Source organism: Uloborus diversus, chromosome 8 (assembly GCF_026930045.1).
Source record: "Uloborus diversus isolate 005 chromosome 8, Udiv.v.3.1, whole genome shotgun sequence".
Classification (NCBI taxonomy): domain Eukaryota; kingdom Metazoa; phylum Arthropoda; class Arachnida; order Araneae; family Uloboridae; genus Uloborus; species Uloborus diversus.
This window is the reverse complement of record NC_072738.1, coordinates 41,800,571-41,828,105: the sequence shown is the minus strand read 5'-3', so window position 1 is coordinate 41,828,105 and position 27,535 is coordinate 41,800,571. Positions and strand designations below refer to the sequence as shown.

General features: G+C 31.6%; 1 protein-coding gene across 2 annotated transcripts; it reads right to left on the bottom strand.

Annotated features, from left to right (window-relative positions):
- Positions 1 to 2,943: 2,943 nt before the first annotated feature.
- LOC129227715 (adipocyte plasma membrane-associated protein-like) lies at positions 2,944 to 27,352 on the bottom strand. Of its 2 annotated transcripts, XM_054862315.1 has the most exons (9): positions 27,285 to 27,352; positions 26,722 to 26,824; positions 20,352 to 20,467; positions 17,776 to 17,865; positions 14,588 to 14,704; positions 14,226 to 14,400; positions 10,584 to 10,718; positions 8,946 to 9,219; positions 2,944 to 3,381 (listed from the first exon to the last, which is right to left on the bottom strand). In XM_054862315.1, the coding sequence occupies exons 2-9, from the start codon at positions 26,811 to 26,813 to the stop codon at positions 3,184 to 3,186; spliced, it is 1,197 nt and encodes a 398-aa protein (XP_054718290.1). In that variant the 5' UTR covers positions 26,814 to 26,824; positions 27,285 to 27,352; the 3' UTR covers positions 2,944 to 3,183. The 2 variants fall into 2 exon arrangements, with proteins under 2 accessions (XP_054718290.1, XP_054718291.1); XM_054862316.1 differs by lacking the exon at positions 27,285 to 27,352 and having other exon boundaries at positions 26,722 to 27,171.
- Positions 27,353 to 27,535: the final 183 nt, after the last annotated feature.

The following is a 27,535-nucleotide window of genomic DNA, read 5'->3' as shown; positions in this document are numbered from 1 at the left end:
TAGTTGGCCATTTAAGAGATCAGTTGTTGAGTTTTGTTAACCTGTAAATTTCAGCTATCAATACAACAAAAACAATGTAAACCTTTAGGCTGTACCTTTCTGATAATGATTCACTAACTTGTTCCTGGAATAAAAATATTTTTATTTTAAAAACCAAGCTATTGTTAATACGAGAAAATGCTCTGGTAGTCGGCCATAGAAACCCAGTGCTCGGCCGTTTCATTTTCGTTACTCTTATGAGGTGCAAGTGAATAAATTTGTGCGAAACTTACAGCACAGCAGTGTACTTAAAAAAATTAAATATTCCAGTAATTACGAAAGAATTTTGCATTCTGGATGTCTTCAAAACGTTTATCTTTATATTATCTTCTAAACTGCTATCAGTTTGAAAATGCATTTCACGCAGTAATTTTTTTTATTATTTATCTTCTACATCAGTGGTTCTCAAACTATGAGGGGAGAGGGTGCAAAAGAATATCAAGGCGATGGAGGAGGGGAGCGTTAGGTTATATCAAATAAAATAAAAGCAACCCTCTTATTAATGTTGTAAAAATGACTAATGTGTACGCCAATCTCACTTGTATCCTAAATTACCGCAAAAAATTGTATTTACTTTTTTTCATCTTGGATTTCATATGTTCTAGTAATAAGCTGTTCTAAATAAAGTTTTGAACAGATGAGTTAAATTTTGTGTGTGAAACTATCTAGATTTTTCCTTATTTACTTGTTTTCAACTATCCATATCAGCTGAAGTTTCCAATTAGATTGCTTGTATTAAGCACATACAAAGCGAGAGAGAGGGGGGGGGGGGGAGCGACCTCATGTCAGTCTTCAAAGGGGCTGCAGAGCCTGAAAGTTTGAGAACCCCTTTTCTACATTATTGACTAAAATTATATCATATGCTGCGAAAAAAGAAATTTGATAAATGGAAAAGACCCAGGTTAGGCCTGATTTTTTTTTTTTTTTTTTGGGGGGGGGGGGGGGTAGCATTTTGAAAACTTCTAAAACATGAGAATTTGGACTCCCCCCTGCCCCCACCCTGGCACAAAAGGTTTCAGTGTTAACTGTTTATGTTAACATTAAGGTTGAACGAAAGAGTTGATAGAATTCATGACCAATAAAGAGCAAATTATTGATCGATATGATTGACATTTGACTAGTCTATGTTCATTGGAACGAAACTTCAACATACGGAACAAAAAATTAAAATTAATTTTGGAAATAATTTCACCTCAAAACAATAAAAGTAAAAATCCTTTTACTTGAAAGATTAGCAATCAAGGTCACGTCTAAAGCAAAATGTATCACAAAAAGCAACGGTACTTCGTTGTGAATGAACTGGAGTAAGATGAATCATGTAGGCTCATCCGTGCTTTCAAAGTTTTTCGGCGAGGGGGGGGGGGGCAAAGGTTATGAATTTAGTTCATTTGAAAGGAAAAAAGCATCAAAATACAAGCAAAAAATCATAATTGCTTACGTTATGAAAATCCAGGGGGGTCAATTGCCGCCTCCTTGATTGCCTAAGTGACAGACCTGTATATAGGTAAATTGAAAATTCAGACATTTGGGGTGTCATGAAGATAATCATACATCCTTCAACAAGAATATTAGTAAACGATGAATAAACTAAAATTGAATTAGTAGCTACGTAATGCAATTTTGAAGCCAAATCAGGATTATTTTAAACAAGAAATAAATTTTGATTTCCAAGAGAAGAAAACCCAAAGAAATAAATATTTGGTTATAGAAAAGCAGTAATAAAAAGTGGTACTAACATTTAAAGTAATTAACCTTAGTAAAATCAAACCATAAATGTAAGATGGTTTGATAAGAAAGAGGATAAATCGCTATTTGATAATGACATGTTAAGTAATAGAAAATTTATTCTAAACACAAAGATGGACTAAATTTACAACACCATTTTTCAAGAATTCTAAGTTAAAATCTACAATAGAGGCAATAAAATGACGAAATAACCCCCTTTTGTCAAAAAAAGTTTAGGCAGAGAGTTAAAACATTTTCTTTAGAAGAAATAACGTTAGAAAGGGAATTTTTTCTCAAAACAGCTAAATTGCCGCTGTGTCAATACTTGATTTCAATTAGTATTTGATGAACATAGAAAATACATATTAGGTACACAGTTGACTACTGGGTAGATCAACAAAACAGTATAGAACCAGTGGTCAATCTGCCATGGCCGACTATTGGAAATGCATAAGAATTCAGTACTCAGTGGTCGGCCACCCCTCTACAAATAATCGAGTCGAAGAAGGAGTTTAATTTTTAATTGAAACGTAATGTTCTACTTTCCATTAAAACATAACTAAAAGCAAATTTACTTTAGAACGAAAAAAATAAGGGTACTTAGCATTTAAAGATGATGTGTCTTCTTAAGAAAAAATAAGCAGAATAGCAAACTAAGATGATGGGCACACCATTTAAAATAAAATGACTCATTACAACTTTATAAAATGTACTTTGTCGGACGATAATTGAGGACAGGTAAAGGAATGTGGGAATGCATCATATCCAATTTTGGGTTATACATTCTATTTATAAGCAGTTTTATATCCTTGTGACCGACTACTGGAGCACTCACCCTATATTTGATTTAGATTTTTCAGATTTTCCCAAAATATACTTTCCATTGACAAATGACTATCAAACATTGTATTTAGGTGAAATATGTGACCAAGAACCCCCTGGTGAGAGTAAAACAATTTTCTTAAAAAGGTGCAAGTACGACTTTTGTCTTAGCATGGCAGTATTGTGAGGAACATTTTCCACTGTTCTGTACTGAAAGAAGTTTTCATAACTAATTGCACCACTTGTAAAGTTTTTGTAAGGAATATGTTTTAATTAATGTTATGGAGTACAATCATTTCATGCAAAACATTTCTGTAATAGTGTTAAAGTACTTTCCTTCAATTGAAGAAAGTGAAATACAAAAATATAATAGTTTATTTTTCATTACAAATAGGAGAGAAAAATCCTCAAAATTTCCAATGCATTTTCCGTTATTCCAGAGACATTCATATTATAAAAATAAAACTCATTGAATCATTTTGCAAGCACATAAACTTGAAAGTATAAAAAATTGTTAAATGTTCAAATTTGTTCTTAAATAAATGTCAAAAAATAATTATCTTTTGTGATTTGATTTTCTTTTGCTTCAAATGAATTTTACAATTTTAATCTGCCTAAGTAATGATTTCGCCAGGAACCAAGATACAAGTAGCCGTTGTGTTCTAAGATTTCAGATATATGAACCACTTTTCCTGAGGGAGATTGCAGACTCCTTATTATTTTTCCGTTGTCATCAATCTCGACTATGATGCCATGACTCATTGGTAGATCAGCTACTATGCGCCCACTCTGGAGCTGTAAAATAAAATTAACAATTAAATGAATTTATTACCTTAAACCAAACACGTAGCAGTTCTGCAACTGCAAACATTCAAGAGATTTAGTAGTTTGAATAGAGCCGAAATGATGCTTTGAATTAGCCGATTTTAGACTAAATAATTAAAGTGCCAAAATATTATATTTTTGAATTGTAAATGAGAGACCTTACATGACTATGGTTGAGATGTTTAAAAGTACAAGGGGTGATTGATAAGTAAGGTCTCTTACCAAGAAGTGTCGCTAGTAGTGAGAAGATAGACATGATTGCTCATGCATTCAATAATTGATATAGTGCTGTACATTCCTGTGTAGTTTCAGTTTAGCATTGAAAGCCGGTAAGAGGAGATAGCTGTGAGTCATGAGTACTCTGACTGATAAGCAGTGACTGGCGATACAGTTTTTGGCACTAGAAGGTTGCACTTTCGAAGGTTTTGAAAAATTCATAGGCATATGAAAGCAGTTTACGGTGATGGTTGTTTCCAAAATTGAAGGAGACGTCGAAAGGTCAATATTTTTCAACTGATGACAAAGTTCAGGCAGCCATGCCCAAAAGGATACTAAGCCAATCGGAATCTTAATTCATGGACCATATGAAGAAATAGAACTAATGTTGACTATGTTGATAAATGAGTTTACAATATGTAAGAATAATACATTTCCCTCATTCTAATTTCTGTTATTATTTTACCTTGTTGGAAATGTTTTTTATGCTATTGGAGACCTTATTTACCAATCACCCCTCATATGTTACAGCCAACCCTTGTCTATCACACTTATTCTGTTCCACACTATCACGATAAGTGAATTTCTGCAGAATAGCATTCTTTATTAATAAGTTGCGTATTTCCCTAGTCAAGAGTAGAAAAATTATTTAGGACCATATAAATGCATTTCTAACAGAGTCCTCCCTACTTGTAAAATAACACTCAGTCACACCATTCAAATTAGGTGTTATGAGCATCAGATTATTATTGTGCAGTAAACTACACACACATAGTTTTTACAAACTACCAATAATCTAAGAAAATGTATAACCAGTCTTGCATAATATAGACAAACGGGTGAAAGGCGTTCAAAGAAAATTTTTGGCTCTGCAGAAAATATTTTTAAACTACTAAAATTAATTTTAAAAAAAAGGAAATTAAAAAAACCCACAGTTTATTTCTGTTTCTTCCGAATATTTTTCTGTCTGCCATTCTTGCTCTATCTTCTTTGCTTTTTTCTTACTCAAAATTAATCCAAAAAATAATGATTTCTTCTTGAAATCATGATTATAGTAAGTCAATTACTTAAAGACAAAGGAGCAAATGGAGACTGCTTCTACTATGACTGAGGTTGTTTATTTTACACAGCATGAATTGCGTAAGAAGCACATTAAAGCTATATAAAATAAACAATTTTACAGAAAAAAAAAGCACAGGTGAGATCTGCGGTAGCAGATAATCTACACCTCATTAGTTTTACTTTTTTAACAGAAAATACCTATGAAAATACAGTATTTATTTTTTCGGAAATACTTAATATTAAATAAGTAGCTGTTTTTATCGCAGGGTTCGCGTTTACGCGCTATAGCGGGTTTTTTACGCAAATTCGCGGGAAAGGGACGCAACTTCCGCGAAAAATCGGGTCCCAGGGACCCAGAAAACCCAAAAGATAAGAACCAGAAAAAAAAGGGAGAAAATGCTAAAGATTTATTTAGTAAATGCTTTTAAGCTTCAAAATGACCAGGAGAATCAACAGAAAAGGACTAAAATGACCCTATCTGTTTATCAGCTATTCAAACACACCCCAATTGTGGACCAGTCAATGGAATTTTAGTGATAAGACTGGAGCTTACAGTGACCTCCTGGGCAGAGCTCAGGGAGCAAGTTCACAAGTAGCCCATTGTACTGTATTCTAAGAATAAGCTTTCCCTCAACTTTTATCTTGAGGAAATTCCTAAAAACAGAAATGAAGACTAAAAATAAGAGAGGTTTTCAATGCAATCTTCAGGATTAATACAAGACAATTGTACAGTAAAAATATTGCAATTTGGCATTCATGTAACCAGAATTACTTTTGAAAATCATCACTTCGCATCCCCAATAAAAAGAGGGGAGAAAAAAAATGGCGAACATTTTCCAGATCGCGCTAAACACAAAGAGTTCGGAGCTTTACATTTTTCTTGTTAAATTGCTTATGAATACTTGAATTTTATACAAAAGCACTTTAACCTTGTTCTTTTTCTAATAATTGATCTCTTTTTGATGGGTTATTTTTATTTGGACTTGCAAAAGTCGGGTATTAATCGATCGCGCCATTTTGTTTAAAAATAGAACAAAAACCAAACCAGATATTTTGAACGAGTCAAAATAAAGGCAAATATACTGATTTAAGATTGCAAATGAGCAATTTTCACACTCATATGAGAAAATGTTTCGTTTTTGCGATCGCGTTTTTTGCGTTGGGTTCATTCGCTTGCGATTTATTATTATTATCTAATTGCCAATGATAATTGGGAAGGGGGGGGGGTCTGTTTGCTTTTTTCGCTAAGAAAAATTTCCAGGAAAACAAAGGTTAAGGGAGTGCTTTTTGCTTGATCAATCAGAGGCACTTGTTTTATATTTTATGGTAAAACCCATTTTTAAAGTAAATTTTGAGTTAATCTCATTGTAACTGACCAAATAGTTTCTCACATAACTAAGTCTTGCAAGTGTATTATTTGAAAATAATTTTACAATGATAAAATCACAAAAACTTAGGGCAAAAATAAACAATTTTATTTCATGCCTCCCCCCCCCCAAGTATAAATATTTTTATATTATTCATTTACACAATAAGATTTTCTGTTTAAAATTTAAGGGACTCATTTTTTCCACCAAAGGACCCAAATCTATTTCATTAATGGGTCCCTGGGACCCAAGTTACGGATAGTTGAGCGCGAACACCGTATCGATTTGTTTACAAAATCAAACATCTTGATAAAACTTTCAAGTTAAAAGTAGGTAGCTTGTGTCTTATCTTTGTCAGCAACTTCAGTAGTTTCAGATCTACATGAACTTTTTCACTACAAAATGAAAATAATGATAATGATCATGTGATTGATATTGGGCAAAAAATAATGGTTAAGGCTGTTTTCATCAGTTGAAAATAAGCATAAACTATGTAATTGAAAAAAAAATATTTTAAAGGTTTTTTTTTTTTTTTTTTTTTTTTGTCATTTTATGTATTTTAATATAAATTTATTTTTTTATTCAAAAGGGAATTTCCCAAAGCAATTATTTGAAGAAAGTTTTCCAGTTAGGATTTGTGTTCGCAGAAAGCTTTTCATTTTATCTAAGTCTGTGTATAACTTGTTCAATGATAAAATAAGTAAAAAAGAGAGAGAGGCATAGTATCTCTCTCATCCACCTCTATTCTTTGAAAGTGATACTGTTTGAAAAAGACAAGTAGGTGAACAGTTTTCAAATGCAGTTGTAGCTTGGCAATGAACAGTGATATTAACTCCCCAGTAAGTGTTTAACAGTTGAAAACAGATAATGATTCTCACATAAATCCTTTCCTCTCAACTAGCTCTACTATATGGGCCCATAAAAGAACTTGGCTTACTTTAAAACAATATTTCGCTACTCTTTTAAGGAAAAAAATTAAGAATTTTTACTACAACTGAAGAGTGAGAGGAGTAATATATCATTTTATTCTACTTTGTTCCCAATTTGAATAGTTCAAAGTTCAAATACATTAGATGTTATTAAGGAAGACTTACAGCTGAAGTAGATAGATTTTCTCAGTCTTTGCCATGCATTGCTATCTTGATAGAAATAATGGTCTACTTATTTATTATAAGTAAATTCTTTTGATTTTTCAAAGATAGTATTTATTTTTAACTATGATTTCCTTACTCATGTGCTCTTTGAGTATTATCTCTAATATTGAATGGAGGACATTTCGCAGCACCACATTGGCCAACTTTATTGTTATTATTAAATATTATCAACTTAATTATTGATGAATAACAAGAAAATCATAATCACTGATCCTTTATTTCATCTTATACGCACATGATCACAACACAAAAATTAATTTATTATTATAGCCAATAAACAATTCCTTAGGACAAATCTGTTATCAGAAATACAAATATGGTTATAAACCATTTGCTTATTAGTAATTTATTTTAGCTAAGTAAATGCAATTTTTGCTCATTTTACGATTTAAAAAAAAAAAGTTTGTAACCTTTATTTAAATTTGAACCTGCTGTTTTAACAATTAGCTATCAGTTATGCTTTTTTGTAAAGTAAATAGACTTTAAATCATGTTTCCACCAAAAAATGTGGTTTGCTGTTGACCAAAATTATATTCTTAAAGTTTTAAAGTAAAAATTATATATAGATTTCAAATTTGTAGCAAAACAAATAGACAATTTTTAAAGCGATTCTTTTTTTTTTTTTTTCGTGATTGAGCAGGTAGAGGGTTAAAATTTGTGATTTTCATACTTAAATCAGCTGCAAAATATTTTTAGCGCAGTTCAAATACAATTTCTCTCACAGTTTACCCTCTCAAGTTAGCAAATGATTTTGTCCATAATAAACCAAGTAATATTTCTAACTCTTTTTTAATCCTGAAATCTTATACAAGTAAATTTTCAAAGTATTATAATCTCAATATTCTTCTTCTACGCTGGTGCAGGACCTCGGTGGCCGAGCTGTGCTGCTCAGCAGCTGCTTGAAGCAGAGAGGCGCGGGTTCGATTCCCGCCGCCCTGGGCGTTCTTCTGATTTCCCTGTGTAATAAATCTGAACTGTGCTATTTGTCTTATGTGTGTGAGCAAAAGTCGGACTTCCACCTAAATGGGGCTGAGTCAAACGGAAGCTGCTTATTAATAGCCTCAAAAACGGATTAATGCTTTCATTATCCATCACTTTGGGTGCTAGAAGGGGCATCAGAAATGACAAACAAAACAACTACTCTTATGCTACAGCCTGTTGCAGGCCAAGGCGGTCTCTTAAGTCTTGCCCATCTAACCCTATCCCGTGCAATAGCCCACCATCGGTCAGTGGCGTAGCTAGACCGGACTTTCGGGGGGGTTACTTCTTATATAATATATATATATATATATATATATATATATATATATATATGTATATATATATATATATATGTATGTATAATCGCTTGGAATTTTTCCCTTTTCTTCTTTTTTTTTCTTTCTCTTCTCTCTTCTTTTTCTCTTTTTTTTTTTTGAGACTAACTTTTCGGGGGGGGGGGGGTTGTCCCCAAAACCCCCCCCTTAGCTACGCCCCTGCCATCGGTTCACTCCTACTACTTTTAAATCCTTTTTGACCCCATCCAGCCAAATGAATGGGGGTTCCTCTCTTCAACGTTTCCCTTCAACTTTGAAGAAGGCGGCTCTTTTTGTGGAGAACGCATCTGCATATCGAAATATGTGGCTCAGCTACCTAATGCAAGACACCTTTATAACCTTTAAGACATTAGGTTCACCATACATTTTCTCAATTTCATGTTCTCAATATTACATACTCAATATTCATATTGACTTACTTCAAATCCAACTTCATTGGCCCACTTATTAGGTATAACACCTAAAAGGGCTCTGATGGGGGCTGTCGACAACCTGTGTAAGTGAAGAAACCACTGCCTTAGGAAAGGCAACTCTGAGACTCTGTCGTAAATTGTAGGGTTCTCTTTCGAGCGACAACTTGCAAGACCAACCCAATAATTTCCTCTCTTATTTCGAGATATGTTATCAGGTTCTCCAGGCAAGACTAAAGGAAGATCTGTTTTTTGTCCCTTTGTCGGTCCTGAAAGATAATACCTAGAAAAAAAAACGATTTACTAAAAACAATCATTTATCGCTGAAAATTCATACTGTTCCAAACATTATGTATTTTGATTTCTTGTATTTCCTTCACTAAGACATTCACAAAGTTTGAACATAACAAAGAAAAAAATATATATATATGTGTCCTGCTAGATTAATATAATTTTCAATAAGGCATAAGAGGTGGTCATATCATTCCGCTATTCTTAATTCTTTTTATCTGTCCTTGCATTTCCCATTTCTCATTTATATCTTTTACATATGCTTTGCTCTTGTCTCAACTATTTTTCAAATTGATATTTCCTTCACCTTGTTTTTCTGCTTTTATTTATACATAGCAATTGATTCTATGCAAATGTTTTCCAAAATGAAATTTATTTTTAATTTGTGATCAAGCAGTTTCATTTACAACAAGTAAAATTTATTGCTTGCAGGATTTGTCAGGAAACTCATTGCTTAAATATGTAATGTTCTAAGTTGAGAATTATGTATTAAATTTCTGCTTCAAGTTTCATTTTGCCTCAGTTGTTTCGTTAATCTGCTGTTTTTACTATTCAAACTACTTATTGTTCCAGCCTCTTGCTTTTGTCGAATGGCTTTACAGTCAACCCTCATTTATTGCAGTTAATCTATTCTAGCCTCTACATCAATAAGTAAAATTCTGCAATATAGGTTTCTTTATTTAAAAAGCGAATGGTTTGCTAGTTAGAAGGCAGAAAACCTATTTATGACTTGTTCTAAATGCGTTTTTTAAACAATTAAAGCCCTATAGACATTAATTAACATTCATTATACTTAGTTAGTAGACATTAGCTACCATTATACTCATTGTCCAATATATTATACAAAAGATGTAAAAGTAGGACCCTATTAGATGTTATTTTAAATATCACATTAGTAGTATTGTGCATAGAACTACGCATACACACAGCGTCCTTACACACTCACTACAGTTATAAAACAGTTTAACGTGTAAAATCATGAAATAAGTGCAAATAAGAGACAATATTACTTCTGCATTACTTCTGTATTGAAGGTACCTAACACTTTCTGCAGCATTTTTATAACCCTCCCCCCCTTTAACGGACTCTTCTATAGCCTTTAAGCCTGATGATAGACAAAAGTGATACACGCCAAACCTTTCTAATTTGAACACACTTAAAATTAAATATTGCTAAGATAAAGAACAATTGCAATCTCTATGTATTGTATTTACACATAACACTATTCATTGTTTTTCAGATAAGATGAACTATGGTTATGATGGATTAATTTTAAAGGTTCTTCTAGATCATTTAAACAAGGTTCAAGTTTATTAGAAATGCATACACATATTTTTTTTTAATTTAGTAACTCACTTGAATATTTTATGATTGTTTCCTTCAGCCACCAAGAGCGAATCACCTTTATGACTAAGTTCAACTCCATTAGGAAATGCAAGATCAGGCAAAACTTCAGTCACTTGCTTAGTTTTAAGATCAAATTTCAGTAATCTAAAAGGAGACAGAAAAAGTTTTAACATTACTAGTCACTTAACTTACTGAGAGTTCATAATAAATGTTAATAGTTTATCAACAAGAAACAAAAAGACTGCATTTTACTTCACTATTTTTTCAATTTGTTCATATATGTCACTAAAAGCTATGACAAAGTAAAATTTTTTGCAATTTTTTTATAGTTTCTCAACATTTTGCCAATGTAGTACTTGAACCATGAAAAATTATATAATGGGGTTGTTTCCATCAGTTAAAAGTACTATTTTTAGTAACTGAAATTGATAGAATGATTAAAAAAATAGTATGGACCCAGAAAATACTTTCATTTTCCGAACAGTTATTTTTTAATTAATTTTTTTAAATGTTTGATTTTGAAAACAAGGCGTGGTCTTTATGACGTCACAAATGATGCAATTTGGGGCATCTTTCTACCATGTTTCCACTTCATGATAATCAAGAAGCGAATTAAATATTGCACTCTACGCTCTTGCTATCAACTATATTGTTGCCAATACAGGTGAGTAAAGATGCAAATTTAATATTTTGCTTTCTGAATGGCATTTCATCATTTGTGATGTCACATGACAGAAACGTAAACAATGAAAGTGCACCGATTTAAGTAATTTTTTAAAAATATTAAACTTAAATAAATTATTTAAAAAATGGACAGATCCTATGTTTTTAAGCATGCTCTTTCAGAAAAAAATACTTTTAAAATTTTGGAAACAACCCCATTGTTACTAAGCCATTTACATTTCATAATTCCATTTCCAGTAGGTTGGTTTTAATGATTTTAATGGCACTAGACATGCAAGGGGCTATACAACACCATACTTAAAACATTTCATTGTACAGTACATACGTTTTAAATGTATAGCTTGTAAAAACATGTTAACAGGGAAATCCCACATTAGCTCAATAGTAACAAAATATATAAATGAGTGACAGTCAAAAAAGCTGATTACATTAAGCAACAAGAAATAAAATTATGCCCGCATCCTGGTTTTAAACAGTCAATTCTTACAAACTTTTTGTTGAAAGAGAGAAAAAAAAACCTTTGCATATCTGTTATTATTAGCTCTTGTTTTCAAGATACACAAAAACTCATTGGAGAATGATACACAATTCCCTATTGATTTGAAGGTGAATTTAAAAAAGAAAAAAAAATCTGTAAAATAAATATAATTAAATAGGTTCTATTTTATTAAATGATGTTTGTTTTTCAGAAAGCAGCGGTTGCTTTTAACCTACTGCTGTAAATGCTTCAATTTCTATTGTTTCTTCTAAGCTAAAGGATGATCACAACTTGTAATAGTCCAACAGTATTTGTTGAGCATTAACTTAGGTCAATGAACCTCATATCTGTGTTTCATTGCAGAGATATCTTGGTGACACCTTTCCCCATGTTCATTGAGCGCAGCTCCAGTTTTTAGGCAAAATATCCTGGAGAAAGTGGAGTTTCAGAGGCATATATTGCATCAACCGTCGCAGAACTTCTATAGGAGTTTTTCGACCTACTGTTCTTAGCTCTTGATGACTCTGCTGCTCAGAAACATTTGCATCACACCCTTAAAGGCTTCCAAGATGTTTTTCTCTTTCCCTCCCTTTTTATCAAAAACAGCGATCTTAATGTGCATACTGAAAGGGCCATTAAAAATTCTCCCTTTAAACTTAGCGTTAATACACCTTGGGAATTTCTCTCTAAGGCATTGGAAAACCATTTTTGTTCATTACTTTCATGAAGTTCTTCATTATTCTCAACAGAATATGCATGGGTGGAAGCAGAAATAAGTGGATCTACGAGAAGCTAATTTTAGAAATTTCTCAGCCCAGACTTTAAGTTTCATTGTGTTTTATGTAGTGAGACAGTCTATCTCAACCAGGGGTCAAATTTTAAATGAATTAGTTCTGTGGGAGGTGCGTCTATCTGCTGGGGAAAAAAAGAACATTAGTGAGATTTCACGATAACACTAATGTTCTTGTACATTGAAAACAAGAGTTAACCGTAACTTTCTATGGTGATTTTTGTATTTAGAGAGAGAATTAATTTGAAACAATCATTTTTGTTTCAAACGCTTTTTTGGTGTTGGGTAATATTATAAAGTGCTTTTTGAAGCATCAAGCATTTGACCTCAAACCATGTTTTTAAGATAAATTATAAAAGTTTGCTAATATAGAAGAGAAAATGAAAAGTTGATAGAAGTTAGTTCATGATTATTAACATTTGGAAGAATGTAAATTTTAAGACATATTTTCACACAATAATTCAGAGTGAAGAAAGACTATAGAAAAAAATGAGGTTGACAAATATAGAGATTGCATGTAAAAATTACTTTTTATACAAATATAGAGCAATTTTAACATGTTTCAATACATTATTATTTCATCCGTTTGCACAAATGCCTTTTCCTTGCTTCTTTTTAATTTAAACTAAAAAATTATTATACCTAGAGTCAGAGCAGGACAAACTGTTTAGGGAACAAAAAGTTAGGATCTGTCTCAAATGTTCATAATTTAACTGATTTCTATGATTATATTATTAGCCTGTTATCCAATAAATGTGATACCCTAGTAAGGTGTTAATGCCCTACTTTATCATATTAACAAAAAATGCCGAAGAGAATTCGGGACATTTTAGCTTGTTCCTCAAACAGCATTAAACAGGTCACCGTAATTGAGTAAGTAAATCAACAGATAGAGCTAGCTGTGTATGCTAAAATAGCAACCCCACACAAAAAAAAAACTTCTGAAAAAGCTACAATGCTTTACATATTTTACTTAAAACCTTTTTTGATGCATTAGTCAATTTTTATTGCCTTCAATCTTCATTTGCCCCCTTTTTTTACCGCATGTCTAAATGAATCTCATTTAATGCATAATACAGTAGAAAACCGTTATAATGCACACCTTGGGACCAGAGCTTTTGCATTGTACAGGTTTTTGCATTACATAGATCATTTCACAAATATTAAAACTGATATTCAAGATATATCTATATATTAGAACTTCAGAATGTTTTCTTTGCAATGATATAGAAGCACTAATATTACACTTAGTCATTTACAAATAAATTTGTTTCACAATTGAAAGAAAGTGAATTATCCTGCACTTCTGCTGGCTTCATAGTTTGCATTGCAGCTGCATTTTCAAGAGCTATCTGGCGTTTTCTGTTTACTGTGAAAACTAATTTTCATTTAAAATCTTTTAATTAATATAGAAAGATGTAAAACTGTTTCAAAATTTAATTTGCCTAACAATTTTTATCTTTGCAGAGGGATTTTTTAAACTTCAAAACTTTTTGTTTACTTCTGAAAAGTTGTGCGGTTTATAGAGAAGTGCGTTATATAGGTCAGCGTTATAAAGGTATTCTACTGTATTGAAAATAAAAAATATATAATTGTTAAAACATCTATTAATGCACAATTTAGGATTTTTTTTAAAAAAAGGCTCAGGTGCAACTTTATTAATACTAACCATACCACTTTACATAAACTATTAACATACCTTCCTGAAGTGTCATGTTCCAAAATGCTAACAATGACCATGCTTATATTCCATCTTGTACTAGATTGAGTCAAATAAATAACATTTTCCTTTTCATCAAGATGCAGGTCATTAAGGAAGAATAAAGGCTTGTCATTAACAAGTGTACTAGAAGGTAGAATCACTTTCTTTTTACCTATAGAAAAAGAATCAGTCATTTTACTGGCATGAAAAGTAAAAATAAATATTGTTATAAAACTCTAACCATAAAACAATTTTCAAAACATAAATCTTGTTTATGATTCTTATATTATAAGGCCATCTCTTTTAAACAATAAAATAAAACAATAAATAAAAAATAAAATGAACAGAAAAAAGTTTACCAGTTTCAACATCAACACTTAGTAGTCCCAGATAACCATCGACAACATACAAGAGACCTTTTTTGTCAAATTGCATACCCAATGGTCGCCCACATAAGTGCTCTTCATGTTGACCAGCTGTGAAAATTAATAAATGAAAATCAGTATGAGTGAAAATAATTTATTAAGGATTTTTAAATATTTTGCTTCGTAAAAATTTGATAAAAAGTACAACCCAAGCCTTCTTTAGCGAATTTTATGTAGCAAAAATAATTTTGCAAAAATGTTACACCCAATAAAAACATATGGGTCATTCTTCAAAAAGAAACTTTTCTGTCACAGCGCTTTTACAGTAAAAACTTTAAGGAACAATTCATTTAACAATGATTTTTAATTTCATGAAAATATATCTACTTAAACCCACCAACAATTTTTTAATAATAACTTTTTTTTTTTGAAGCATATTTTTGGTTCACAACATGTGAATTCTCACCTCCGTGGTATGTCACACACCTGGTATGACTGTTTATATTGTTTAATAACATGTTTAATTAAAAGTATATACTTATTTATTATTCCTTTCACAACTGTCTCAAATACTAATTGTTTAAGTATATTTAATTTTTTAATACTGTGTTTTAGTTTGTTTTAGAAGAACAAGATGTCATGTCACCCAATAAATCCTCACCTCCGTTACCTAAACACAAAATGCCATTCCTCATTGACACATAGCAGTAATGACATCACATTTTATTTTCCATGATACAAGGGAGCCCCTTTGTTTATTTTTAGCCATAGTTGAAGTTGTTAGATTTTTGTCGAAAAACAGGAAGATAGATTTTGCTTTAAAAACTTAGTGTGGTTATTCTGACTTCTCACCTCCGTGAACTTGAATTTCAGGGATGTAAATTAAAGTAAAAAAAGAAGAGAACATGTTTCCATATGCTTAACATGCGCAGATTGTAGCAATGAAGAAAAAAATATATTTCCAGGAAAAATGTATCCATTAGGCCTATATTGATGGAAAATTCCCCACCTCCGTCAATCTCCCCTCAGTGACAGACCTTATCAAGGTCATTATTTCTGAGGTGAAAATAACTGATGAAGGGGAAATACATCAATCTTAGGCATTCTACCAAAATTATTAACTGCCAGTTTCTTCCCAAATTTACTAAATACTATTTTTTAACATACATTTGAAACTACTAATTAAGCCGTACTTTAACTAAGAGAGATTAATATTACATTCCCACTAATCATTAAAATAGCTGATTGTTTGCACAATTAACAAAATAACTACTTTGATATTAAATTGGCCTCGATTTTTAAATATTAAAAGTTTTTTCTTTTTTTTATTTCCGTGAACAAGGCATTTTTTAATTTTCTTTTTTATTTATGAGTAAAATAATTGGAACTTAGCTGGGTCATTGCTTAAAGGTTACTTCTAGTAGGTGACACTTTCATGTAAAAATTAAAAAAAAGAAAAAAGAAAAAAGAAAACAAAAGGTTTCAAAATTGAAAAATGTTTACGTTCAAAAATTATGTTTCCTGGAGAATGACCCATATTCAAAGCTACCTTGGCTACAATTTTAGAAACTTAGAACTATGAATATAGCGATTGAGTAAAATGCAAAAGATTAAAAAAACATGTCATGTGATTTTCCAAAAAAAAAAAACTATAAAGATATTACACAAGAGAACAATTATGATGCCCCTTTTGTTTAAATACGTTTTTCGTCTTCAAAATTCAAAACAAAAGTAAGTAAACAAAATCTATACTTTCCATAAGCACACATAACAAAACCACTATAAATATCTTCTTTCAGAACTTTTTATACTTGACAAAAATTTTAATGAGCATTCTTACTAAGGCAATTTTAAGGAAATTTTAATAAGGCATGCTATTTTATAAATTGTTTCTCGCTGCTGTAAAACAGCAGAGAAAAACAATTTATAAAATAGCATGCCTTATTATATAAACAACTGGCTCAAATAAATTTGTCGCATACTTTAAGATCTCAAAATATAAAAACAATGGCATTTTAAGCAGTAAGTTTCTGCCGTTAAGCCAGGGCTAAGGCAGAACTTATGTACTAGATGGCTTAAAAAATTAACTTAAAAAATCTATTTGTTTGAAACAAATTCCTTTTTGATATCCCCCAAACACATATTTTTAAATTTTAACCCTTTTCCTTGCATGATTCAATATATCAAACTATGCTATCAACAATCAGTTTCAAATGACTAAAATGATAAAATACGCATTTGTCAATATTTTTGTTGTATTAAGTCAATTCTGGTAAGTGACATATCACGATCATATTCTTAACAGGGAGATGAAAATCACAAACTGAGATCAGATTTTTTTTGCAAATTCTGAATTCAAGGTTTCTGTACAACATAGAACAAGAATAAATAAATGTATTTAATTCAATATCACTGTTAAGGCCCAAAGCATACCTGGCAACATCTACTGGAAAAAAATCTAGTAAATGATTGAGACACACAGCAATATCACATTTTTCATTGTTATTTGGGGGGGGGAACCTTTCTACTATCCATAAAAGTACAATTTAATGCAAGTTCCTTACATTACATACACAATCTAGAGAAATGTTCAAAATGAAGGTACCTCGGGGAAAAACCAGTAGAGTTGGCAGGTATGCCAGAGTATAATATGTTGTCAAACACAGAGTGCTGCAATCTCCACCAAATGCTTTATTAATGTATGTGTGTGTGTTGTGTAGTGATCAAGTTCTGGAGTTGAGAGATGTTCTTTAAGTGTTACAGTCCACTTTTGCATGTTTTTGAGTTAGTGTGATAAACATGAAAGTCGTCAAGACAATCAAAACATTAAAATAAATAAATAAATAACAAATAAAAAAATAAACCACAATTATAAAAAAAAATTAAGGAATTATTAACTGAAAATTTCAATAGCCTTCCAACATACCACCATACAAACTATTGAAAACAAATGCTTAAAATAAAAGATACAAAGTTAAGAGCTAAAGTTGACTTCTCATAGTTGATACAAATATTTATTCTTCAAAGAAAGCAATGCAAGAAAGTTAAAGAATACATAGAGGAAGTACAATGACTATGATGCAAGAAGTTGAAGAGTTAGTTTAGTCAGAGAAAACTGAAGCACTTTTGTTGCAGAGTTATATACTGAGATTATTTCCGAAAGGAAAAAACATATATCTTACCACATTCTGTACCAGTACGACAGACAACACCCATTTTGTTCCCAGATATGGAGACTATTCTTCCATCCCCAAGACCAGTATAGATTTTATCTGTAAAGATAATAGTTGCAAAATAAGAGCAAATTCTAAATACAAGTTATAATGATAACATATTAATGAAAAGACCTCTTGCTGTTATGACACAGTTGCATACATTTTATTAAATTTATAGGACGAATAAGAAATATTTTTAACACCTGTGCAAGTGCATTTTATGCATAGAAAACCTCAAAAACTTAGTCAGGTGTATTTCCACTTAGCATTTTTAATAAAAATTTAACATTGTATGAAAAAAAGTGAATAATTGGAATCTAAAATATACATTTGAAGAATTTCAAGCTATGCCTCTGCACTGAATACATTTTTGGTAGGATTGCTACTGCTCTAACCTACTGGCAGATTGCAAGTGCAACTAATTATTATTAGTTCTAAAAATGTTTTTAGCAGCAATAAAAAGAGTTGACAATACTAAAATTAAATTTTTTCTTGAAATTTACTTTTTAATTTTTCTTGTTTGGTTGAGCAATTAAAGCAGCATGCCTGGTAGCAGACAGTTAATTCACTCAATTCTAAGTGGAAAAAAAAAATTCTCAAAGCTTTTTAAAGATGAACTAGCTTTAGTGAAACTACTGTGCTACACACATAAGAAGTAAAATTTATTTAAAACATTGTTATTGCTTTCAAGAAACAGATAATGTAGGCCATGTTACTTTTAATTTAACCAACACTACTTAGGGGCATGTTGGCTCACTCATTTAAATACTAGTACCAGTGCTGCAATTTCGGGCCTGAGACCAAAAATTTTGATTTAACACCTAAAATAATAATTTGATCCCAGGCACCGAATTTGAGGGTTTAAGATTTGGATCACATTGAACATTTTCTCCCCCAACTCATTGACATTGCGACTATGTGACCAGAAGGATAAACATATAAAATAAATTTTGAAATGCAAACAATTTCATCTTTTAAGTAAGTACATATTTTATGGATCTTTTTGAATATGCTATTGGTAACCTGCAACATTTCTATTCCATTTATATTTTTACTTTTAATATCTGGATATGTTATGTTTGATTCATTAGCAAGAAGTTCCATCTAGAACTAAACGAGCCTACTTTCCTGTATACACATACTACTTTCTAGTACTTGATCAATATTCTCAAAAATAGCTAAAATCAAAAAAAAAAAAAAAAAAAACGAACAAATAAAATAGCAGCACCTTTTAAACAAAGCAGCTAATACACTTTTTCCATTAAAAAAATTCCTTAAAGGCTTTCAAAACGAAAAAATAATAATTAAAATTAATAAGCTAATTAAAATAAATACATCATATCAAAAAAAAAAATCTTTTCTTTTTCCCCTGTTGCCAAAAATAATTTTTTAAATGAATTAATGCACTTACTAAAATAAATAAAAACAATGAAATATCAACTTAAATAAATAATTTTCATTGTCAAAAAAAAAAAAATCGTCTGCGCATATCTTTATGTAGAAATGTAAATGACTTTGAGTATATCTGCCGAAAACTGAATACCTACCTAAATTAAAACTTTAGCGTGAAAATAAAAACCAGTCATATTAACAATAATTTTTTTACAGTGAAAATCATAGCTGCGGAGTCGGAGTCAATCTCATTTTGGGATAAAAGAGTCGGATATCCAAGAATCAGAGTCAATCATTTGTCCTCCGTGTATAAATTTTTGCCAAAGCTACGAAGTCAGAGTCGAAGTCGGGGAGTTCGACTAATTGTCGGGCACAGGAGTCGAAGTCAGGTGTCCCTAAATTCTCGGATTCGGAGTCTGGCGTCAAGAGCTATTTCCAACAAAATTTGTTTGAAAAAAATCTGCCTTCAAGTACAGAATCTACATTGACTTTCCGTTTCCCTGTAGGCGCTAAAGTTAAAGGATTTAAACTGTTCAAAATTGAACGGAAAATTGTTCAAATCAAAAAGATATTTTATATACAAGTTTTTCATCAAAAGCTTTTTATAACAAAGTTTGGTTGAAGCAAATTCACCTCACAGTTCGGAATTGCCTTGAATTTCCCCGTAGGCGCTAATGTTAAGTTTTTTTGAACTGTTCAAAATTGAACAAAAAATAGTTCAAATCAAAAAGTTAGATATGGGAATGAGGTGTCCTCGCTGAGATCTTTCGAACAAAAAAAAGTTTGTTCGAATCGGACTATTCATTGAAAAGTTATTGTGGGGGGGGGGGGGGGCAGACAGACTGACCGACAGACATTTTTTCCCATCTCAATATCCTACTTTCCAATTTTTAATTTTTTGATATCTATTTAATTATTTTATTTATTTTTGACTTTTTTTTTGTTTCTCGCGATATTTTTACGATGCATTAATCCTTCTTTCATGCTTTTTTTCTTCTTTTTCTGACTTTTACTGGGAAAGTAGGCTAAAAATGGTACATAGTTCATCCATTTTGATGCCCAGAAACATATACTAGGCATCATCAAACCGCTTAGATTTAAATTCTTATTTCTAACTCTAGATGTAATAAAATTTACTATGTAAAACTTACCTTTCCAAACTGCAAAGGCTTCTGGCCAGTGCAGAGTATTTTCAAATAACTTCTCTGTTCTATCAAGTATTTCATTGGGCTCAAGTGGTCCAGTTAATTTATCAGGAAGAGAAACACTAGAAAACATGTACATAATTAAATTTGATAAATTAACTCTGAAAATTAAATATATTACATCTAAGTATGAGAAATTACAACTGTAGAATGAAACCTTTCAATATCCAAACAATTAGATGTACTTCTTACGAGTTTTCAAACAAATAAAATCTCAGCATCAGTGGTTTAATTTCTGTACCTTACAGGTTTTTCTCTGCATTCAGTGCTGTGCTTGTAATGAATCAATTTATTTTGAATTTGATTTTTTGAATAAAAGTTCGAAATCATTAGTTAATGCAAAATAAATCTCTTAAAACATTTTTTTTTTCTCACAAGCATAGCCACTTTTGGTACAGATGTGATATACCCCCCCCCCCCCCCCCATTTGGCGACATCCGATTTTTTCCACAAAATTGAAATATTTTTCTCGCCAATGAGGCGATAAATTTTTAAGCATGGCATCCCTGGTGAAACTAACCTGCGGTTGGCAACGCGAAGGCAAACTTGTTCGAACTTGTTTACTTGGGTTCTTTACTTGGTTTTACGCAGGAGAGATACGTGTTGTTTTGTGCAATATACCTTACAGGAATGCTTATTTTGTGTTAGTTTAGATTCAGTAGTTGTGTTTTGAAGTAAAAACATTAGAAAATGCCAGTTTCTTCAAACTTGAAGGTTAATTAAAAGTTAACTCCAACATGGTGTGTATCTGTAACGCGCCATTGTCAGATGATGTTTTGTTTTGGACTGAGTGTGAGGATTTATACCATAAAAAGGTAAGTTCTTTATTTTAGAATTCACATAAAAATTCTCACTTCGGAAATTCTTTGTTTTTTACAGATCCTTGAGGGGTTCTTGTAGCTTTTAACTTTATTTTTACTGTATGTTAATTAATTTTACAAAAATAGTTCGGTTATTTTAAAAGTTAATTCTTATCGATGCCACGAATTATTTAGACATTAACGTGCCTCCTTTAGGTACTGAATTTTATGTTAACAATTGAAAGTTCTTTCGGTTGTACTCTTAAAAATGCTGAATTTTATTAATAAATCTGCACAATAATGGTGCATATTTCACACTTAAAACTGAGTCATTATTGTACACTGAACGGAAGGAGCCACCCTTGGGTGTACATACACATGAATATGCATAATATACATACACATAATTGTGACCATACTCCGACTGTAATGTAAATTAACAGTCGGAGGGATAACGGACCGAGCGGAGCGAGGTCCTGGCGAGCCAGAGGTCTCATAGTACTTTCGTAATGAGACCGAGGCAGGGCCGGCGAGCCGAGGTCTCATTACGAAAGTACTATGAGACCGAGGGCTTGTATCCCGGAGAAATGATGAAAAAACAATTAATGCATTAATTTCGACTTGTAATTAATACAATAATTTATTTCATTGTATTTTAATATGTTTACAAAAAACCCCGGCCCTGTACATTTTTGAAGCATATATTCGTGATGTTTTTTGTTGTGCTTTTATGTTGTTTTTATATATATTGTGTTCTGAAGTGCTTTGATCATGTTTTTTTTATCTGATTTTTTCCTGTTGGCGCAAAAAAAGCATCGCTAAGAACGATGTATGACATATGTCGTCATACATCGTTTTCTTGGCGACGCTTTCTTGGCGCCAACAGGAAAAAGTCGCCAAGGGTGGGGTATATCACATCAGTTCCCCACTTTTTTTTCCAATTATTAGATTTTCTTGTTTCATTCTTAAAACTCCCCCCCCCCCCATTACGAGTTTCTCCTCACTGGTACTTTTAATTCAGTTTGATGATCTTATAATACTTATTTTTTCTTTATTGCTTGATAAAATGCTTCACAATAGGTATTGTTGAGCTAAAATATGAAAATAAATAACAATGTTCGAGATCCACAAATCTGGAGAGAAAAAAAAACTGCAGTCATACATATTTTGGAGTTAAGTGGAAAAATCAACTTTCAATGCAAAACCTTGAGACTCTACCAGAGGAATAAAGAATATTTTCTGAGAAGGGTTTACAAAACTGAAAATTGTTGCTAGCTTTATTCTTCATTCATTTCTAATGAGAAAATATTTTTCATTATATTTGACCAAACAGTTTCTATGGCTCATTAATTATTCATTTAGGGCACTTGCTTTAAAATAATTAATAATTCAGTTTGATATAATGACTTTAAAACAAAGAAAAGGGATACCAATAATTACCTTTATTCTAATCTTTCATGTTATTTTCATGAGATCATATAAAACACCCTCTTCAGATAAATCAATAGCTTTATGACTGTACATAAAAACTGTGTCATTTAATGAGGAACCTGCATGGGTCGGGTAATCATGGAACGTTGATTGATTTGAATAGTCTTCTACTTAAAACTCCCAAAAATCAACTCAGTTTTTAAAAATCTGACTTGGATTCTTCAAAATTACAACTTAAAGTTAGCTAAAAACGGAACGAAGCTGACGTGACACAAAAAGGGGAGGAGCATGCACAACGTCAAGATTCAGTCCCTGGGTTATAATAGAACCGGTTCCGAAGTAGTCGAAACGAAGGGGATAGGAGTGCAGCATGGTTTGCCGTTGTTTATTGAAAACAAAGGTGCTCTTATTTTGATCTTCAGAAGAGGAAGAGATGTATATCCTCGCTGAATCACCTACACTAAACCCCCGAAATTCCAACAACAAGAAAACTGACTATCAATTGAATATCAATATTTTATCCACTAGTAAATTATTTCAAAATTGTTTACACAATAAATTAAATACAGAGCATTTACTGACACCTCTATATGTCATGGGCGTACGGTTTATTGAGACACAACAACCCCCCCCCCCCCTTTGAAAAATCCAACACAAGAAAAATTTATTTCGAGCTGTACATCATTAACTAATTCAAAATAAAATCACTTTAAAGTAAAATTTAAAAATTAATAAAGGAAACAAAAATGAAAGATTTATTTCTATAATTATAGATACCACTCAGAATTTTACAAACTAGACCAGTGCCAGTGACTGCAGGGCCTGACTAACTTAAATTGAGCCCAAGGCCTATAATGATTTGAAGTCTCCCCCCCCCCCCCCCCCCCTCCTCTATTCTATCACTTTAAGGCAATGCAAAATAATGTTTAACATTTACTTGAAACATGATTTTTTTTTTTTTTCATTTTCACAAAAATACATGATTGTTTAATGCTGTGTATAGGTTTTTTTAAAAATTCAAGGCCACTTAGGAAGATGGACCCCAGGACCTAGTAGACCTGTTCCTTAATCAGGCCTGAGTGACTGTCACAGCTTGCAAGAGATGATGACATTCATAAAACAGTATTTGTATTCAGTAATGAGGCAGAACAAATGAACACTACTTGCCATTTTAGACATGAAAAATAATGATGCTCAAAAATAAATTAAGAAGATATCAAACAAATTGCTAGTGCCAATCTAGGCAGAAACCTCTCCCAGCATGGAATATGGGCGAATAAACCTTCTTAATTTAATACTTTATAACATTAGGCAGATATCAACACTTTACCGTTTTCTATCTTTGTTTGTCAAATTTACGTGCTTTTTTTCCCTATCAGAGTTATTTCCATCAGTCAAAAGTACTACTTTTTGTCACTGAAGTTAAAAGAATGAAAAAAAAAAAAATACGGAGTCAGAAAAAACCTTTTATTTTCAAATAAGGCATGGTCTTTAGGACGTCAGAAGTGATGAACTTTGGCACGTACTACACTGGCGCACCGAATGTTTACGCTTGCTGTCTAGCGCGTTTCCAGGTTTTGATAATTCTAAACTGAATTAAATATTGCGCTCTGCGCTAATGGCATAAGTGTTTGGCATTTCATCACTTGTGATGTCATGTGCAGAAGTGTAGAAAAGGAAATTAAATCTGCGCACCGATTAAAATAATTTTTAAGAATATTAAACTTTGTCAAAAAATTAAAAAATGGTCAAATCCTTTGTTTAAGCACGCTCTTTCAGGAAAATATTTCAAAATTTCGGAAACAACCCCATTCTCCTAAAATCTTTTTTTTTCTTTTAGCCTGTTAAAATTGATATTATTGATCTGAAAAATAACACGTAATGTATTAGGTTACTAATTATTTATTATTTTTGTGCTTTTAAGTGCTTAGACATGTTTTCAGATTGATTTAAATGCGTACTGAATTATTTTTTGATTGCTTGTTTTTTATCTTGTGTAGTGACATTTTACAAAAAAATATAATTCAGTTTTTTAACAGTATTCCTCTTTTCGAAAATTGTTTTTGAAAAGCAAACACTTAATAAAGTTTCATTTACTAGTTTTTTAATATTTACTACCTATGTAATTCAGATTTTTTCATTCATAACCAATTAAATTACAAAGAGGTTCGTCTATTGTTCTTTGAAGTTACAACGAACAATTCATTTTATCTGTTGATATGGGGGGCGGGGGGGGGGAGGTTAACGTCACGTCTTCGCAGCACGATCCGGGTTTTTGGACGCAGAAGTTAGAGCAGAGCTAAGTAATACAAAATTAATAGATGAAAACTGTATTAATCTTTATTGTAACCATTTTCGAATTTTGTACTTTTTAAAAATATGTTTTGAAGTAAAAAGGAAATATGATTTTAAATTTAAAATTTTTGAGAATTTATTATTTCTTCAATACCTTTCTTCCTAATTTTTATTGTTTGCTCCTAAAGTACTTTATTTATTTATTATTATTCTTATTCATGAATTTTACAGACTAGAAATGTAAATCATTCAAAATGCTCCTTCATTTTTTTTAAATCTTAAAAATTACTAAAAAATTCAAATCGAGATTTTTGATTTCAATAACTGTTTTGAATGCAATAGTTGAAGAAGAGTAAAATGAAATAAATCAATACATGAAAAATAACATTCTATGCTCAAAAAAAAAATAAATAAATAAATAAATAAATAAATAAAATAAACTCGTTTCAATTCGAAGAATAAAAAAAAAAAAGGAAAAAGAGTGATCAGGGATAGCTTTTATAAAAAGCCAAACAGTTTTATGTAATTAATATAAAATTCTGTTAGTTTCTGTAAAAAAATTTTTGCAATAGAAGAGAGAAAAATACAGTTTAGTATTTCTCCCTCTCTCTTTTTTTAGTAGTGCTGATGGCATTGCACATTTTTATCTTCTCCCCTTGGTACATTAAAAATATTTAACTTGTTGTGTACGATGCTGAATATTTGTTATGAGGTACGATATAGTACTTGCATTTCGGCAGTTTGTGCCGTTGAACTTCAATGATTTCTGCGTGGAGCCATCTTGAGAAAGCTAGCGATGTTCTACACACGCACGTGCGTCCTGTGCCAGAAGGAGCGGGGAGCGGGAATGAATCTTGACGTCATCAGCGGAGATGGGGAAACTAAGGGGGCGGGGCTAATCGGGAGACTTTAAGAATTAATTAAAAAATAACTAGCAGTCCGAATGAACTGAAACTGGTGTCTATCGTTATAAAATGGTCTAAATTTTCATTTAAAAAAATTTAAAAAATGCATGCAGGTTCCTCATTGCTCTTCTGAAATTGCTATATATAGAAATTTCAAGTCCAAGGAGAGAAGTCTTAAAGGTGAAACATTTTATTTAAATATCTACTTAAAACTCTTGCAAAGTACATGTAGGTCAAAATCAAGATAACAGTAGGGACACTTAGGGAAACTAATGATGGTTTTGTCCTTTGATGAGAATAAGGAAGGATCCTGCATTCATCACGAAGTACTAGAATCTCAGGAAAAACAAACCCGATTTCCCTGAAAAGGGTTTGTGCAGTGCTGGAAGTCTTGCTGAGTGCCAGTTTTAAGAACATTTTAGCCTTTTTATACCAGTAGGGGTACTCATCACAAAATATTACTTGCATACTTAAGAAAGGAAAGTAATTTGAGATTGCTTAACGCTCAGAAAGCAATAAGGGGTTTTGTTAAAATCTGGATCATCTGAGTTTATTTTTCTGTATTTTGAGGGAAAATTAATTGGATGTCTAGGGGGGGGGGGGGTTAACTCCCAAACCTCTGTCGTAGCTGTGCCACTGTACTCTACCGATGCACACAAGTGCTAACATTTATAAAGTGTGTCATGAATTATTTACTATTTCTCTTGCAGGCCAGGTCATTAATTATTCTACATGCATTATACTTTTGAACAGATTAATTTGGTAGTTTGGCTAAAGGCTGGATTCTGCAGTGCAAAGTGCGAAGGATAAAATAAGAAAATTCCCAGGGAAAATATGTTTATTTAATTGCAATTGTATAAAACGAAAAAAAAGAAGAGAACATACCTATAGCTGACAGGATCAAGTTTCTTGAAAAACGGAGATAAATACACATATACCAGCACAGCAACCAATATGATAACAAAATTCCACATCATCTTTTAACAATCTATTACAAAAAAGCAAAACAGTTTATAAATGTGTTTTCCTTTTCAAATGTCAGTAATAACAACAAGGATGCTAATTATCTAAAAATTCTCAAGGACAAGCTCTAGTTTTTCCTTTAGCAAGAAAATTAAATGTGACATGAACTTGAGTTTCCTCAAACATGAGAAGAATTCAAATTAAAATGCAAGTTCCATTAGCCTTAGAAGCGAGTAAAATTCGTAGAGTTAAATAAGAAAAAAAAAAGTTGTAAAACCATGAACTATTATCAGAACCGAAGGACAATCTTGGAGATAATTTTACAACGATAATTTTAAAGGCGTCTCTACTTGACTGACACTTATATAAAGAGATAAGAAATGTAAATTATTTAAATATGCACTCTTATCTAACTGTACTTTTCTATAAATAAAAGCCGAACTTCAAATCAGCAAGAGAAAATATAAAATAAAAATTAAAATAACCTCTCGTTACGTCAATGAAACGTCAAAACGTCAACAGGTGAACAGGTCGGTGTCCAAACCAAACATTAGCTGGTTACGGTTAATAAGTTTTGATTTTTTATTAATGCTTTAAAAGACTGAAACTAAGGAAGAGAAGTCTTATATTTAACAAAACTGTGTTATTTAGAGAATTATTTCATGAAACATACCTTTCATTTCCTGAGTAATGGTTTCTGAGGGTTTTCAGGGTGCTTCTTTTAACTGCAAAAAAT

What these genes read in the sequence shown, in the direction of transcription:
- LOC129227715 (XM_054862315.1), bottom strand. Translation starts at nt 26,813, where the DNA reads ATGATGTGGAATTTTGTTATCATATTGGTTGCTGTGCTGGTATATGTG. An exon ending in TCGTACTGGTACAGAATGTG is followed by an intron (nt 14,705 to 17,775) that starts GTAAGATATATG and finishes TAATTTTCACAG; the next exon opens with CTGGTCAACATGAAGAGCAC. An exon ending in GAACATGACACTTCAGGAAG is followed by an intron (nt 10,719 to 14,225) that starts GTATGTTAATAG and finishes GTCTCCTTTTAG; the next exon opens with ATTACTGAAATTTGATCTTA.